Raw genomic sequence first — 18772 nt, forward strand, 5'->3', positions numbered from 1 at the left:
AAGTTTTTACAAGTACTGGATCCAATGTAGTACTGTTTGGCTAGTCAAAGTACACTAACCAACTGATAATATTCAAGAAGCACTTCTTAGAAAAAAGCAATTGTTCTTGTACATGTATCTAGGAAAATGCATTCTTTATTTTGTTTGGATTCTTCCTCTTCCTGAAAAATCAATTTTCAATTATATCCTACCCGGCCCAGATCCCAAGTACTAGTCCAGGGATACTATCCAGCAAAATGAACAATCAGAATGAATGCCATTACTTTATATCTTGCATCAGCCTATGGATGGTGATTTAATGTACAATTGGCAATACACAAAAATTTATGGCCACATGGGATACTTATGTATTACAATCTTTTTAACAACTTTACATTTTATTAGGAAAAAAAGAGAACTGTACACTTTATACGATAGCTAAATACATGAATTGTACATTTTAAAATACATACCCTTTGTTTACAATGGTCTGTACATACATATACTGTACAATTGAGAGATTCTTATTTTGATAACAGACAGCTTCAAGGTCTCAGTCCCTACGTAGGTGGATTCATATATGCAGATGTAGTACATCATTTATATTGATACATAACTTGACTTGCTCCTCTATAAAACACTCATGTCATTTGTTAATTTCCTACACCTAAATTTTCCAACACTTATTTCACAATAGATTGTCCTATTGTCCTCAAATGTCATACAATGGGTTAATTAGTTTCAAAAGCATGTTTACAAAAAATGATTATGAGGAGGAGCTAGGCAAGGTAACTAGTACATCAGCTCATATAGTTTACAACAGATGTAAAGAATTTACAGTGGATACAAACATTTTATCAACTTTCAGAATTTCAACAGTGAACCACACCAAGAACGAGCTGCGAGTAGAGTAATGCTCATTAAACAACAAATAGCTCTTCCTGAAAGATGTCATATGACATAGATATGCCTCACTGCATAGCCTCATTGTACTTTCATAGGGACATTCCTTCCTGGTTTAGAACACAGTTCAATTACAACTGCTGATTTTTTTCCAGAAACACTTAAGAATAACCAGATAGTAAAAGGCTAGATGAAGAACTATTTCACCTTCATAAGGAATGATTTCTTTTTCCTTCAGCAAATATACAAAAAGAGTCAAGGTTCAATAACACCTTTTTTTTTGTAAATATAAATATACCTTCTATATACTGTATTAACACCTTGCTTACTGATCCTCGTAGAATCAATATGTGCTATCATTGATTAACTCTAACAGCACTTTGACTCGTATTAACTACATCTTGGATAATGATTGTTCCCAACCTGACCACATCCCCACTGTACAAATTTGATTAAGTAGCAAAATGTGTGAAACTGGCATGTTGACCCGTAAAGCCTCATATGACCTCACCTACATGGTATTTGTGTGCTCCATAAATTTACATGCATTCACAGAATGAGTGTCTTGCTCCATTACATGTCTCAAAGGAAGAACTCTTGTGCTAGACTTGAGATGGTAGTTGTTAATAGTAATGACAGTAGTATTTTACTGCTATAAAATTGTGATGTAGGTAGTCAAACTGCCAGCATAAAAACTAATATTTAGCCAAGACAACTCCAATCGAGAAAACATCTTGGTTTAGGGTCAAGGTAAGTCACTTGCCTAATGATACCTGTTCTTGAGTGACCTTTAATGTCACACTATGGGCACGTCCTGAAATTAAAATGTGTTTAGTGGAACTGGTAACCTTAGTAAAGGCACCAGTTGGTTACATTTTAACATTAATCATTACATTACTGAAAAAAGATAATTGTGTTCACTTGTGGCCTACATGAAACTGCAATTAAATTCAACTGAATTATGATCAGAAGATGAAACTGATAAGTATACTCTCAATTCTCAAAATAACTGGTATTTTTGGGCTTTTCACACTATACTAACATTTCACATGGATGCATACTCAAACAAATCTGAATAAATACATTATAAAACTAACGAGACTAGAAAAAGTTTTCAGTTTTATTTCAAAACACTTTAGACTGAAGATATGGGAAATATTTTTGATTTGTCTTTTCATTAATATGTTAAGTACCACCAACACAAAAATTTAACTAGTAAACCTTCCCACCCGCTGAATGCTGCAATATACTAAGCCTACATTTTATTTAACCTAATAATGCTAATTCCCCTTGTGTAGATACTTCTCTAGGATAGAGAAATAAAAGATCTTACACATGATAATGCCTCATAAAAATATACTGCGGACATCAGGGATAGATTAACTAAGAATTTACAGATTCCTATTATGAAGCATTTACAATGACTAATGCAAGCTTGTATTACAAATACCAGACCCTTTGCACCAAATCTTTCAATTTTTCTCAGCTTACCATCCTGTCTATCCTTGGGTGTTTCAAAGACGTTAATACACAAGTTTCAAGAAAATTTGGAAAGAATATAGGGCAATGCTATACTGTATCAAACCCAATTCAAAATAACAACCAATCTGAACTACATTTAACTACTCTGCATGCAGTTTCACAATATTTTGGATTTCTATAAGGGAACAAAAATTAAATGGTACTTGATATCATACTGCACTTAGGATAATTTTGAACAATACTTACAAGGGTAATATATCATGATTTGTACATATAATCACCAAAGACAACAATGTAATGACCATGTTTTATTTAGAAAATAAAACACTTCAAAAAGTATCTATACCAAAGGCAGCAACTTCCACAGAGCAAAGTAATACCTCTATAAGTCTAAATAGAAGTACAGAGGATATGCTTGAAGTCATGGGTAGAAGAAAATTTTAAAACTATCTTATTTCTTGTGGTGCAAGAGCATATTAAAAAAATAATAGATAATTTTCCAATACAGTACAATGTAATCATTACCATCATATAAAAGGGATAATTCACCTTCTAGGAGGTCACCAGTCTACAGAATCACAATCTTTAATGCACACCAATTATCCTCTGGTGGACAAAGTTATTTCAAATCATTCTGTCTACAAGAGGAATGTCTCTTGGGAGATCATAACCCAAATTTCAAATTGAAGCGCATTCTTGTGCAGTTTTACTATTAGCTGGAAAACTCCACAAAAAGGCCTATTATTGAAGATTAACTTCCAAGGGGAAGGGGATTTTTGAAAAATGTGCCAAAATAATTGAACAAATATAATAAATTGAATTTTCTTTTTAGAAGCCAGTTTTAATTCTTAATATCTTTTCAACCTCAAGCTTGTGCATAAAAACTGGCAGAAATCCATTTGGCCTGTGATCTTCCCAAGGTACATTTCATGCTTTAAAGATGATTTAACTATTTAAAACAATATGAAAAAAAGGCTCTGCATTTAATATTATGAAATAAAAATTAGTTCAAACCACTGGAAGAACATAGTTTATTATCACATCAAGCTGCTCCAATATTCTATGACATATTAGGATAACTACTGCCAAATTATCAGTGATGGGTAGGCATTTTTTCTGCGGGATAATGTACATAAGACATGACCTTTTCACACAAAACAAAAAAAAAACATCCACTATTTTCACTCGGCCAAGAAGTTAGCTGCTCTTTGCTTATTCACTCGCAACAATCACATAGCACCTAAACAGTATGCAGCATTGAGCAATAACACCAGGAGGCAACTCAGCCATTAAAATAAAATACCCTTATATAAATAATGTTCAAAACTTGATTCATTACTCAGCAATTTTGCTTCCTCAAGGCCGTACCTGATGGCATTTTATGACTAACTCAATTATAATAAATTTCATTATAAACTCCTCTGTTTAAAGAAAAGGATAAAAAACTTGGCAAGTGACTTTAACAAGAAAGCAGCATTCTTCGGAAGATTATAGTAGAAATACTTCTATTTGAAAAACAAAAAACGGGCAGCTAATCTGGAAAGGCAATGTTACGCATACCCCATTGGTGAAAGACCTAAAATTTTGGTAAGATTAGCTTCATCCCACTCTGGTGATGTTGGTGATGCTAGACCCACAGATGAACCTAAATGGTGAGATGATTCAACCTTCTCAAACTTTGAACCACCTGTTTGAGGGCTTCCTAATACTTCAAGTGGTAGATCCTTGGGCCGGGGAGGTGGAAGAGGGGACTTGATTCCACGAAAAGCAGACCTTCCTAAACCCCCATCTAGGGCTGCTAAGAAGCTGTGTGCCTCAGCAGTGGGGAGGGGCAACCCAGGGGCCAAGCTACGCTGAATAACAACATACAAAGCCATACTGGTGACTCTAGCCTCATCCACTTCACAGCCAACACTAGACCTCCTCCATACGCTCACCACTTCAGTCCTAATTTCCATGGAAATTATATTATTCCATAAATGTTCTACACCCCTGGAATAAAAGAACAGCAATTAATTACATGTCAGGTATAAAATAAAAGATGCTTTGGCATATGTGCTGGAAGGCAAACTTATTTGTTAGCTTGAACATTCCGTAAACCCTTACACAATGAAAAGCATCTATAAATGTGCATAAATCCACTGAAATTGGACTTTTAAAAGCGCCTAATGACGTACTATGCGCATTTGGTATGAATGATAAGCCAGGAAATAGTTTTTTATGTACAGTAGTACTATGGTTTATGAGTGAACTGAATACTGTATAAGCAAATCAGTTTACATAAATAAAAATTATAATTGGTTTATGAAAATTTCCCCTTGTATGGGATTTTTTTTTCTAAAAAAGTACCAACAAGAATAGTACAAAATCTGTCATGGGCAGTGATCATGCCATGTTCATGTATTTATTACCCCATTTCCAGGCCATTTAAAAAATTTTATGCTTAAAATGTCAACAACTTCATAAGGGTAAACTGTTTCATGACGAATGTGTTTACCAACAGGGTTGTATACCTAGGCCTAACCCCGTTGTTAATGGGGGAGTAGTTGTACATATGGAATGTTTCAAAAATATCAACAATTGACCTAATTGAAAGAAAAAAAAAATCTTTCAGTCTGACAGAGTAGCATCTCTAGCATAGGGCATCACAAAAAAGACCTACAGTACTACAATAAATACATTTACATGGAGCACTGTTAAATAAATAAAAATGAATGTAAGCCATTCCAAAAGAAATAAGCTCATTCTAAATACAAGGCATTTATACCTAGAATATCTTTTAATTCTACGATCAATACTGAGAGGTAAATGTTTCAATAGTTAGTATGGTAGCCTTCTATTTACTATTTCCACTGTTGAAAGATAGGAACATACCCCGCAAAGTAAAAACTCTAATGTACATCTCCATACTGAGGCCAATTCTAACCTACAGCCACAAGTCTTGGACGTTAACATCAAAGACTAGAAACCAGCTTCAGGCAGCAGAAATGAAAGTACTGAGATTGATAAAAGGTGTCACAAGACTGGACAAACTTCAAAGTGAAGACATCAGGAGGGAATTAGGAGTGGAGGGGATTTTGGACTTTATTGAAAGAGGACAACTAAGATGGTTTGGACACGTCAAAAGAATGGAAGAAGAACGATATCCAAGGAAATTTTTGGAATGGAGACCTCAAGGCAGAAGACCAGTTAGTAGGCCGAAGATGAGGTGGAGGGAAAATACTTAGAGAGGAGTGAGAAGGAGAGGTATGACTTTCCAAGAGATTGAAGAAGAGAAGCTGTATGAAGATCTCCACTGCAAGCCTACCTGGCGCATGGTGAGAAAGGTAGCCTTTATTTCCTGCCTTAGGCTATTATCATTATTATTATTAATAGCTAAGCTACAACCCTAGTTGGAAAAACAAGATGCTGTAAGCCCAAGGGATCCAACAGGGAAAAATAGGCCAGTGAGGAGAGGAAATATATAAACGATACAAGAAGTAAAAAACAATTAAATTAAAATTTTTTAAAAACATTAACAACATTAAAACAGATACTTCACATATAAACTATAAAGACTTAGTCAGCCTGTTCAACATAAAAACATTTACTGCAAGTTTGAACTTTTGAAGTTCTACTGATTCAACTACCCTATTAGGATAATCATTCCACAACTTGGTCACAGTTGGAATAAAACTTCTAGATAACTGTGTAGTATTGAGCCTCATGATGGAGAAGGCCTGACTATTAGAATTAACTGCAGTTCCAGGAAGATCTAAATTTAAAGGATGGTCAGATATTATACAAAATCTTATGCAACATGTATAATGAGCTAGTTGAACGACTGTGACAGAGATTAATATCTAGATCATGAATAAGAAATTTAATAGACCGTAAGTTTCTGTCCAACAAATTAAGATGAGAATCAGCAGCTGAAGACCAGACAGGAGAACAATACTCAAAACAAGGTAGAATGAAAGACTTAAAACACCTCTTCAGAATAGGTTGATCACCGAAAATCTTTAGACTAGCCAATTTTACCTAATGTGTTTCTCAAAAGTAAATTTGCTGTCGAGAATCACACCCAAAATTATAAGTCATACAAAGTTAGTTAAAGAAACATTACCTAAGCTGAGATCCGGATGTTGAGGAGCCACTGTTCTTGACCTACTTACCATCATACTTTGAGTTCTGTTAGGATTCAAATTCATACGCCATAATTTGCACCATGCACTTAATTTAGCTAGATTTATATTAAGGGATTCAGCAACCCCAGATCCACATTCAGGAGATGGAATTGATGCAAAGAGAGTAGCATCATCTGCATATGCAACAAGCTTGTTTTCTAGGCCAAACCATATGTGTATTATTATTATTATTATTATTAAATGCTAAGCTACAACCCTAGTTGGAAAAGCAGGATACTACAAGCCCAGGGGCCCCAACAGGGAAAATAGCCCAGTAAGGAAAGGAAATAAGGAAATAAGGAAAAATAAAATATTTTAGGAATAGTGACAATATTAAAATAATTATATCCTATTTAAACTATAAAAACTTTAACAGAACAAGAGGAAGAGAAACTAGATAGAAAAGTGTGCCCGAGTGTACCCTCAAGCAAGAGAACTCTAACCCAAGGCAGTGTAAGACCATGGTACAGAGGCTATGGCACTACCCAAGACTAGAGAACAATGGTTTGATTTTGGAGTGTCCTTCTCCTAGAAGAGCTGCTTACCATAGCTAAAAGTCTCTTCTACCCTTACCAAGAGGAAAGTAGCCACTGAACAATTATAGTGCAGTAGTTAAACCCTTTGGTGAAGAGGAATTGTTTGGTAATCTCAGTGTTGTCAGGTGTGTGAGGACAGAGGAGAATCTGTAAAGGATAGGCCAGACTATTCGGTGTCTGTGTAGGCAAAGGGAAAGAACCGTAACCAGAGAGAAGGGTCCTATGTAGTACTGTCTGGCCAGTCAAAGGACCCCATAACTCTCTAGCGGTAGTATCTCAACGGGCGGCTGGTGCCCAGGCCAACCTACTACCTATATAGTATGAAAAGTAATGGGCCAAGAACATTACCCTGAGCAACACCAGACATCATATTCCTATACAGTACTCACTATGGTGCCCATCCACAACTACTCTTTGAGATCTATTACTTTAAAATTGAATAATGATGCTAGGAAAAGACCCACCCACTCCCAACTGTTTGAGTCTGAAAACAAGGGCCTCATGATTAACACAGTCAAAGGAAGCACTAAAATCAAGGCCAATCATACAAACTTTCTGACCACAATCAAGGGATTTCTGTACAGCATTGGGGATTGTAAGAAGGGCATCACAGGCTCCAAGGGCTTTGTGACAACCAAATTGCAAACTAGGGAACAGACGATTACCTTCAGCAAATCAATTAGAACGTTTTGCCAAAAGACGTTAAAAAACTGTAGGTAATGAGTTATAAAATGTGGGCGGTAATCCGTTGGACTTGAGCTACCACAAACATATTTACATAGTGGAGTAACATTACCAATTCTCCAACTAGTGCTAAAAGCTCCTCTATTGAAATGTTTATCTTGTAATTAGTTAACACTGTGCTGCATCAGCCCCTAAGAATATACTAGGTAGTGAGTTGACCAGGGCACCAGTCACCCGTTGAGATATTACCACTACATAGTTAATGGGTCTGACTGGCCAGACAGCACTACATTGGAATGCTCTCTCTGGTTATGGCTCATTTTGTCTTTGCCTACACATACACCAAATAGTCTGGACTCACATTCTTCTCTGTCCTCACACACCTGAAAACACTGAGAACACCAAACAATTCTTCTTTGCACAAGGAGTTAACTACTGAAATGTAATTGTTCAGTGGCTACTTTCCTCTTGGTAAGGGTAAAAGAGACTTTTAGTGATGATAAGCAGCTTTTCTAAGACAACACTCCAAAATCAAACCATTGTTCTCTAGTTTTGGGTAGTGCCATAGCCTCTGTACCATGGCCTTCCACTGTCTTGGATTAGAGTTCTCTTGCTTGAAGGTACATTCGGGAATGCTGATCCATCTTATTTCTCTTCCACTTGTTTTTTTCTTTTTTCTTTTTTTATAGTTTATATATAAAAGATCTAATTTAATGTTGTTACTGTTATTAAAATATTTTACATTGATTGTTTATTACTTATCATCTTGTTTATTTATTTCCTTATTTCCTTTCCTCACTGGGCTATTTTCCTTGTTGGAGCCCTTGGGATTATAGCATCTTGCTTTTCCAGCTAGGGTTATAGCTTCGCTTGTAATAATAATAATAAGACAATAGTTTATTTATTCAGTTTAATTTTCATTTGAATCAATGAGTGATATTAAATGGTTGGGGGATTTTTCTTTTCTTAGGGTTATTATTATTATTATTAAAAGAAGGAGTTTTACCAGCCCAATGAGTCAAGCTTGACTCTCACAGGGCTGGCCCGAAAAAAAAATCGGGATATAAAGAATTATAAGATTATCAAAAATTCAATTGATAAGGAAAAAAAATAAATAAATGAAAAAAAAAGAATTATATATATGTATATACAGTATATCCTTATAATCTTTAAATATTCTAAATATGGGTGAATAGATGGATGAGTAGATATATATATATATATATGAAATCTGAGTGATAAAAATAATTAACTATATATTAAATCTATGTAATTTAAAATGAATTAGTAAAAAACTTAGATTTTATCAATAATACGTGAATTCCTTAAAAAGGTTAAAATTCTAGAAACAGAAAAATTACTTGATTCAGTTAAAATGTCAGAAAAAGTTTTCTGACCAAAACATATCTCTCTCTCTCGCTGAAAAACTTTACAAACCGAAAATATGTTTAATAGATAAAAAAGTATCACACTCACTGCACATTGGAACCGTGCCGTGAGGTGTACTCATTAAAAATTCATGGGTTAATCACGAGTGTCCAATTCGTAATCTGGTTAAAATTACTTCTGTTCTCTTGTTCTTTTGTGTCGAGGAATCCCAAGGAGCAACCTTCGGTTTAATTTGCCTTAATTTATTATTTTCTGGCACATTATTCCAAATATTCTGCCATTTTTCCAATATGAAATGCCTTAATAATGTAATCAAATCTCCAACTGGGAGGTTAATGTTTTGTTGTGGTAATTTAGTGGCTTCTTTAGCAGCAGCATCCGCCTTTTCATTACCAACAACTCCAACATGAGCCGGTATCCAGCATAACTCGACACTTACACACTGAGAAGATAATTTACTTATAAGGTCTTTAATTCTTAGGATCAAATGGTTCCTATGAGTATAGTTTTTAAGGGCCACTATGGCACTTTGAGAATCTGAATAGATGACAAATTTAAAATTCTTCCTATCTTCAATGGTTTTAATCATATTGATTGCTTGTAAAATGGCATATAACTCTGATGTAAATACTGATGATTCTTTTGGCAACGATAATTGTTGTGTTCCATCTAAAGATACAGCAGCACATCCAGTACCCATTGGGGATTTAGAACCATCAGTATATATTGCATAGTGAGGACCTTTTCTCTGAATATGTTCTATGGTAATTTGCTTGTGGTGACTCGGAGTATAAGTGAATTTTTTTGATAAATAAAACAGATGAGAACAGATTCTTGTCCTTGTCATAATCCAAGGTGGGGGAAATAAAGATGGTTGGATAAGGTTCACTTTAACGTTTGTTGATTGTAACAGTCTGTTTGCCCTAATTGGGAATGGTGGTTCATGGTTGTTTATAAATATGTCCCTCTCATTAAAAAGCTTTTTTGTTGGAGAATTAGTGGATAAAATTTTCAATGCACTCCGCATTGTTACAAAATCCCGATGCAAAGACAATGGGGGTTCTCCAATTTCACATAAAACTGAGAGATTTGGGGATGATCTAAATGCTCCGCTACAAATTTTCAGGCCTCGAGTGTGTATTGGATCTAAAGATTTCAAAGTTGCTTCTGATCCTGAACCATAAATTGGGCTTCTTAGGGTTAATCTTAGGGGAAATGAAGCAATAGAAAAATTAATTTGGCAACTTCTAAGCCAAAATTTTGATCAATCCCCACAATTCTTTCCAGATTATCCATGGCTGAATTGTCAATGGTGCATCTGATTTCCCATAAATTAGATTATTTTTATCATATTTGCATGTTCATGCTACTTATTCATAAATAAAACTGCATTTAAAATTTTATTTTATATTTTTCAGATTCACATAATCACTGCTTAAAAGAAGATAAATGCAGCACCAAACACAAACTCCATCATGTTTTTTGGATAATTTTTGTTCTATGTAATGATTTTACTACTTTTCATTAACTTTTGCTCATCAATGTAAGCATAGCACTTTATCAGTTGTCTTTCTGTTCCTTCGGGTCCTAAATAGTTGTTATTCTGACACCAAACTCCTCATCATATACAGTACTTCATGCTATGTTGCTTTTCAGCTTAATCTGTTTTAAATTAACAGAAATGCTCTATCACGCAGGCTTTATCAATATCATCTAGAACCACTGAGCACAAAATAAGGACGAAATCCGTATAAATATGACAAATTCGTATATAATTTGTATTTTTCCTAACTATACAAACCTTAGCTATTTAAATTGGGGGAGGGGGAGGGTAGTTAGCTACCCTCCCCCCTCACACACCTGTGTTGTAGCTGCAGTTTTGCTTAGAGGTAGGACTTCATGGGAGACAGGGCTGGCGGGCAAGTTTGATTAAATAGCTAAGGTTTGTATAGTTAGGAAAAATACAAATATAGTTAGGAAAAATACAAATTATCTACGAATTTGTCATTTGTTCCGTAACTGGAATACAAACCACACTATTTAAAGTGGGTGACTAAACCCTTAGGAAGGGTGGAACAAGTCCGAGCCATACTGGCTTTTGGCTTTGCCCGGGGACTCATTATCTGAGTGTGTCAGCACTCAACAATAAAGAGTCCCTGCACCTCGCTCGCACCTTGCTATGCAAGGGCTGCGGCCTACGTAAGTTGGGTGTGAAGGAATATGTGTGACTCGTCCTAGGAAGTTGACCTGAAGTTCTTTAGATGGAAACTTAAGGCTAGGACTCTCCCAATACCACCTCATCAGGGTATGGGGACGCGACAGTATTAACTTAATACTAGGAACACAAGGGAACATGGTTTACCTGCAGAGGTTTGAGGTCAGCTGTGCAGAGAACCCAGGATGTTGCTTTCCCCAAGAGAGGGGTGGATGAAGAAAAGAATAAGGGCCAGGCATACCTTTTCATTTATGCAGACTAAAACCGGGTAACAATGCCCTCAACCCTCTGCTACTTGTCCATTAAGGACCCTGAGGTTTATACCAGCTGTTGTGCAGCCACCACAGGGCCGATAGAGAACGTATCGAGCCTCCTGTGGGTCACGTCTTGCAGGTAGTGGGCTGTGAAGGTCGTTTGACGCTTCCACACCCCTGCTTGCAGAACCTGCGTCACTGAGAAGTTTTTCATGAAGGCCAGGGAGGTAGCTACTCCCCTGACATCATGAGCTCTAGGGCGACGTGATGGAGGAGGGTCAGGATTCAGGGACAGATGGATGGCCTTGCAAATCCATCCTGAGATGGTGTTCTTGGTAACCCTCCTCTTCGTTCTCCCAGTGCTGACAAACAAAGCCCGCACTTGGGGACGAACTGCAGCTGTTCTCTTCAGGTATACGTAGCCTCAGACTCCTTACTGGGCACAGTAGGAGATGGTCTGGGTCATCTGTTACGGAACGAAGACTCGAAATCCGGAAGGACTCGAAGCGAGGGTCCGGCACTCCCGGATTCTGAGTCTTAGCAATAAACTCAGGGACGAACCTGAACATTACCTCCCCCCATCCCCTTGAATGGGCGATGTCATACGAGAGACCATGAAGTTCGCTATCTCACTTGGATGACGCCAAAGCTAGTAGGAACACCGTCCTCCAAGTCAGGTGCCGATCTGAAGCCTGGCGTAATGGTTCGTAGGGAGGTCTCTTAAGAGACCTGAGAACTCAAACCACGTTCCATGGAGGAGGTCTCACTTCCGACTGAGGGCTGGTAAGTTCATAACTACGTATGAGTAAGGAAAGTTCTAGCGAAGAAGAAATGTCCACTCCTTTGAGCCTGAAGGCTAGACTTAAGGCTGAGCGATAGCCTTTCACTGCCGAGACTGAAAGGCGCATTTCTTCTCGCAAATACACGAAGAACTCCGCTATTGCTGGAATAGTGGCATCGAGTGGAGAGATACCCCTTCCACGACACCAACCACAGAAAACTCTCCACTTCGCCTGGTAGACTCCTGCGGATGACTTGCGCAGGTGTCCAGACATCCTTTCCGCAACGCTGCGAAAATCCTCTCTCTGCGAGATGCTGGATAGTCTCCAGGCGTGAAGCCGAAGCGAAGCTACGGCTTTGTGAAAGATGTTGGCGTGTGGTTGTTTGAGTAGCTCGTGTCGTGGAGGGAGTTCTCTTGGAGGCTCCGTAAGGAGTTGCAGAAGGTCCGGGAACCATTCCGCGTGATGCCACAGCGGAGCTATGAGAGAGAGCCTTGGGGTCCGGGACTGGGGAATAGTACAGCGGCAGTTTGAAATTCAACGCTGTCGCGAACAGATCCACAATCGGGGAACCCCACAAAGTCAGGACTTTGTTGGCTACTTGACGATCCAAAGACCACTCGGTACTCACTATCTGAGATGCTCTGCTCAGACTGTCGGCGAGCACATTCCTTTTGCCCGAATGAAGCGGGCCAAAAGTGGAATCAAGTGGACTTCGGTCCATCTCAGTATCTCTACTGCAAGATGGGATAGCTGTTCTGAAAAGGTACCTCCATGCTTGTTGATGTAAGCCACTACTGTGGTGTTGTCGCTCATCACCACCACAGAGTGACCTGCCAGGTGCTGTTGGAACTGTTGAAGGGCCAGAAAACGGCCTTCATTTCTAGCAGATTTATAAGGAGGCACTTTTCTGATTCTGACCACAGGCCTGAGGTCCTGTGGTTCAGAACGTGGGGCGTCCGAAAGCAGCATCAAATCCGGGGGGAGGACGAAAAGATCCACTCCCTTTCATAGGTTCTCGTCTGCCACCCACCACTGAAAGTCCGTCTGTTCCGCGAGACCCATAGGGATCACAAGACGTCCGGGGAATCGTGACCTTGACTCCACCGGGACTTGAGTCGCCATTGCAGAGATCTCATTCTGAGGCGACCGTTGGGAACTAGACGGACCAAGGATGAGAGATGACCGAGAAGACGTAACCACGATTGGGCTGGGAGTTCGTCTCGTCTGAGGAAAGGACTTGCGACCTTCCTCAGCCTTGCTATCCTGTCGTCTGATGGGAAGGCTCTGTGGAGATTGGTGTCCAATATCATGCCTAGATATACCAGTCTTTGGGAAGGAAGCAGATAAGACTTCACGAGATTTACCATGATCCCTAGATCTTGGCAAATTCCCAGAAGTTTGTCTCGGTGTCGAAGAAGGGTTGACTCCGAGTCTGCTAAGATCAGCCAGTCGTCCAGATAACGGAGGAGACGGATGCCGATCTTGTGTGCCCACGAAGATATCAGGGTGAACACTCTGGTGAAAACCTGAGGTGCTGTGGAGAGACCGAAGCACAGCACCTTGAACTGGTAGATCTTGTTGTCTAGGCTGAATCATAGGTACTTCTTTGAAGACGGATGGATTGGGATCTGGAAGTACGCATCCTTCAGATCCAGCGTGCACATGAAGTCTCGCGGTTTCACTGCGAGTCTCACTGTGTCTGCCGTCTCCATGCTGAACGGGGTCTGCTTGACAAACCTGTTCAGAGCTGAGAGGTCGATGACTGGTCTCCAACCTCCAGACGCCTTCTTTACAAGAAAGAGTCGACTGTAGAAGCCTGGGGACCCGTCGACGACCTCTTGGAGAGCGTCCTTCTTCAACATGGTCTGGACTTCTGCCCAAAGGGCTTGCCCTCTTGCCGATCCCATGGCAAGAGAGCTCAACGACACTGGATTCGCTGTCAGGGGAGGAAGAGATGTTATGAACGGGACGAGATATCCTTGGCTGATCACGGAGATCGTCCAGGGATCGGCCCCGAGTTGCTGCCACCTGTTCGCGCAACTTTGGAGGCATCCCCCCACTGACAATCCTAGCGTTTGCGGCCTCGGCCACTCCCCCTAGGATTCTTGCCTCCCCTGGAGGACTTCTTGCCTCTCCTGTCCTTGACGGGAAAGGGCTGTTTGGACACCGCTGCCTTTGCTGCTATTGCCAGTTTTGTCGTCTTTGCAGGGCGAGGTTGTGTGGGCGTGGGGGAAAACGTTGGTGCACAGGGGAAACCTGGCGCTTAAGGAACTTACACACAATGTGTGAAAGCCCCTTTTGCCCCGAAGGGACCGGTGCCCGTTTGAAAACAGGTTGTGTGGGCGCCCACAGCGTGTCAGCAGCCAGGAAAGGTGAAGGCAGGTCAGCAGGCGTAGGAGATCGCGAACGATCTGCGGAGAGGTCCAGGTCCAAGGAAGTAGCAGGAACGGTAGCTGAAGGACGAGGTTCCTCTGCGGGGGACTGCGAGGATGAAGATCCGAAGAGGCGCCTCCTAACACCCTTGTGAGGAGAAGGAAGACCTCGGGGACGAAGAGGAAGGCGAGCCTTACGTCGGATGCGTCCTCTGGGAGCAGCAGGCAAACCATCGGCAGTCCTCCGAAGAGGAGTCTCTGTCAGTGAACTCCCCCCCGGGGGGGGGGGGGGGGGGGAAATCACCCGCAGGAGACCGTTGGACTTGGATCCTCCCTCGAAGGATGTTAGGAGGGGGGAGCTAAGCCTTCAGCTACAACAGGAGAAGGGGTTTGAACACTCTCATTAGAAGCGTCTGCCACAACAGCCTCGACAATAGACAGAGGGTTAACCTCTGCTACCGCCGGTGACTGTTTGACAGCTGCTCCCAACCTGATCATGTCAAACAGGGCTTCCTTGGAGGGCGAACCCTGAAGCCCCAAGGAAGCCCAAAGCTGCAATAGATCATTATTAACAGGAGAAATAATTAAATTCTCCCCCGGGGGAGGAGGAGCTGCCTCGCTATGGGAGGCAACTCCCTCTCCCAAACCGAGATCGGTCAACAACAGTATGGCCTACGCTACCACTCGACGGCCTCTCACGAGAGGCCGACCGAGTGGGAGCTTCGGAGGAGGTTTGGGCTACGGAAGAAGAGTCCTTAGGATTTTCCTTCTTCAAAGAAACCTTTGAAGGAGAAATATCTCGTCTGGACTTTTTCTTCCAGCGCCGAGAAAACCTCTCCCACTGGGAGGTAGGCCACTCCCTACATTCCATACAAACATTATCACTTTCACACCGCTGACCCCTACAATGAGGGCATAAGGTGTGAGGATCCGTCTCGAAGGAAAACAAGGGCGGTCGGGTAACCCAGGGCACTTCCACATTGTAGAGGCCAACTTCATAACACTGAGAAAAAGAAAGAAAAAGCAATGATTAATGGCTGTCAAAGAGGCGAGGGTGAAGGCGGACACGTCCGATCACCACCCGAGCCAAAGTAAAAGTGGAGCTACAACACAGGTGTGTGAGGGGGGAGGGTAGCTAACTACCCTCCCTAACCCCCCGCTAACTAGCGGTGGGGTAATAATCCCTCGTTAAAATCTTATGGCTCGTCCTTTTAGCTACGCGAAAGTAATTACCCACTTTAAATAGCGTGGTTTGTATTCCAGCTACGGAACAAATTTACATGAAACAGAACAGAGGGATGTGCTGAAGATAGGAAAAATTCGTAAAATCTCCTTCTAATAAAGCTGCTAAAATTTTCTTTGCTGTGAAAGTGGGAAAAACAGTAAATCTAAGGATTTATTAACCTGTTAAGCGTCCCCCCTGGATCAGGTTGCCGCTAACGTACCGTCACGCTTTTTTTGCCCTGAGCGGTCATTTCACTAATGATAATTTTTCAAAGTTAATATCATTTCTTTATGCTTATAATTCGTATTTATAGTTAAAAGTAGGGATAATAATTAAATGGTAGAGTAAAAAAAACAATTAATATTACTATTATTTCATTTCAAATGGCTACATAATACTGAATATTCTAATGGGTTCTTTTTATCTTCAATCGTAAATCTCACGCCTGGATAAGCAACAAAAGCAAAGGGATAAGTCTCTTCCCCCCCACCCCCCCTCTCTCTCTCTCTCTCTCTCTCTCTCTCTCTCTCTCTCTCTCTCGGCATTTCCTTTCCTATATAGATTTGTGAAATCTCGTTGTCCAGTCATTTGGTAATGAGAAGTCATTTTCACTTTCGGCATCGAAAGAAAACTTTGTTTCCTCAATATACTCATCACTGGAGGATTCAGAATTAGTGCTCTCATTATCAAACAGGTAATCATTATCAAATTCCTCAACAAGAATATAATTTATTCCATCTAAAGAAATAACCTTCCTCTTTAGACCATTCATTACAAAAGGAACAACAAACAACCACTTCCGCATGAACGCCCGAAGCGCACTGATAGGAAACCAGTTTTCTAACATCAAGCTACCTTCAGAAAAATAGTTGCCAGACATCATATAAGTTTCTATTTACAGCCCCCATATGCTGAGAGTGTTGCCAAGTGGTGATCCTATACTTACTATACGAGTAAACGTAATATCACGAGACTAACGGCTTGAAAAAGGCAATTAAAGTCATGAACGGAATATGCAGTTGAAGGCGGTACCGAGTAGATCGTGAGTGAACGGTTTATCACTTGGGTGACGCTTAACAGGTTAAATGCTACTTTTTCTTGTTAAGAGAGATAAAGGAAGGTAAAAAGTGAAACAAAATTCGGTGATTAAAAGACACACAAAGGCAATCCTCAAAGAATTTGTAGTTGTACTGGAGTTGTCTCTAAACTTCACAATTCACCGTACAAAATGAGAGGCAACTAGCTACTGGTGACTTGGGGATTTATGGACACTACATACATATTAGATTCTGGTCTTGTTTGTTAAACAATAAGAAAGAAAAGTAGAGATACCAGAAAATTTCAAAAGTAATCTTTATTTTTCATAACTGTAAAATCCTGGGTCCTTTAATAAAAGTAAGCTTTCAGCTTGACTGGAAATTTCGTCAGTTACAAGTTTTACCGAAGGAAATGAGATACAACACATGAACAAGATGAGGTCAGTCCATTTCAGTCGGGAACGTTCGTTATCACTTTTAATGGCAGGGCAAGGGACAGTGATATTGCCCTATCGAGTAGGACAATGTCCGAGAGACTGACCATATATACATATGATCAATGCCTAAGCTCCTCTCCACCAAAGCTAGGACCAAGGAGGACCAGGTAAGGGAGGTTGCAGCGATCAAAGAAACTAGAGTCAGAGTGGGACTCGAACCCCAGTCTGGCGTTCACCAGTCAGGGACGTTACCACATCAGCCACCACAACTTTGTATTGCCTATTGAACAATCTTTTGCATAAAAAAACTTTTGTACAATACAATAAAATTTTTTTAATAAGATTTAAAATCTAAATATACTTACTAAACTTAGTCTATTAGAATTTAAACCTTACCAATGATTTAGTGTTGTGATACTAATACAGTATATAAATGCACAACAGCAGCCCTAAATTTGAAGAATCATAGCTTGTCTATAAAAATTAGAATAACCACATTTCTAAAAGAAACAGTGAAGCAAAATAACACAATTCTTATATTGTATACTAAATACAAGTAACCATGATGAATAAAAGGTATTTCTACCAAGTGCTCATACGTACCTTAATATATCTCTAGGATTGTTGGCCGTCAACAAGGTTTGAGTGAATAGGTGTGGACCATGAAGAGCAGATGAAAAGCCTAGAGCCATAAGGGTTGCTGCTAGTCGTCCCCAGGCTCCTGCTACCCATTCAATTGCTTTCTGCATGTGTGAGGAAGGTGAGGGGAACACACCACCATGTAATGAAGCAACATGACGCATGAGTGAACGAGAAAGGGTTGCTATTAGAGGTTCCCTGTCATGGCGTAACTGTACCCACAACACCCCACCTTCTAGCTGTCCTCCACCTGGTCGTCTCCATGCATCCATGGTTACCAGGATCGTGCCACTATTTACTCCTTTCACCACACCCCAGACACCTGGCCAAGCTTCTCTTGACACACGTTCCATGACAACCACATTTCCTCCACTTTCAACAACTCCTCTGACTGACTCAGTGGAAGAGAATGTACCACCCCCCAAATCAATCCTGGTGATTCCAATGTTGCCTCCAACTCTCAAATGGGCCAAACATCTAACAAGAAAACGCTTACCACTGTCTTGTGGTCCATAAACTACCACACATTGACACTGCTCTATCTGTTTGGGGGAAAAAAGAAGTGGTTAAAAGAAATATTATATTGAATAATCTGGCTACAAAATTGTGAGAACACCACATAACAATAAAATAGCAACTTGCTATTGCAGGCCTTTTTAAAATTTAAAATAT

At 40.1% G+C, this 18772-nt stretch overlaps 1 protein-coding gene across 3 annotated transcripts in view; it reads right to left on the minus strand.

Annotated features, from left to right (window-relative positions):
- Positions 1 to 356: 356 nt before the first annotated feature.
- Positions 357 to 18772, minus strand: part of LOC137615227 (cortactin-binding protein 2-like) — a 183595-nt gene continuing 165179 nt past the window's right edge. For all 3 annotated transcript variants that reach the window (XM_068344908.1, XM_068344909.1, XM_068344907.1), the window contains 2 exons: positions 18065 to 18642; positions 357 to 4356 (listed from right to left, as the gene is read on the minus strand). In XM_068344908.1, the coding sequence (XP_068201009.1) occupies positions 3915 to 4356; positions 18065 to 18642 (1020 nt within the window). In that variant the 3' untranslated portion in view covers positions 357 to 3914. The remainder of the gene's footprint in view (positions 4357 to 18064; positions 18643 to 18772) is intronic.

Source organism: Palaemon carinicauda, chromosome 21, assembly GCF_036898095.1.
Source record: "Palaemon carinicauda isolate YSFRI2023 chromosome 21, ASM3689809v2, whole genome shotgun sequence".
In the NCBI taxonomy this organism is placed as follows: domain Eukaryota; kingdom Metazoa; phylum Arthropoda; class Malacostraca; order Decapoda; family Palaemonidae; genus Palaemon; species Palaemon carinicauda.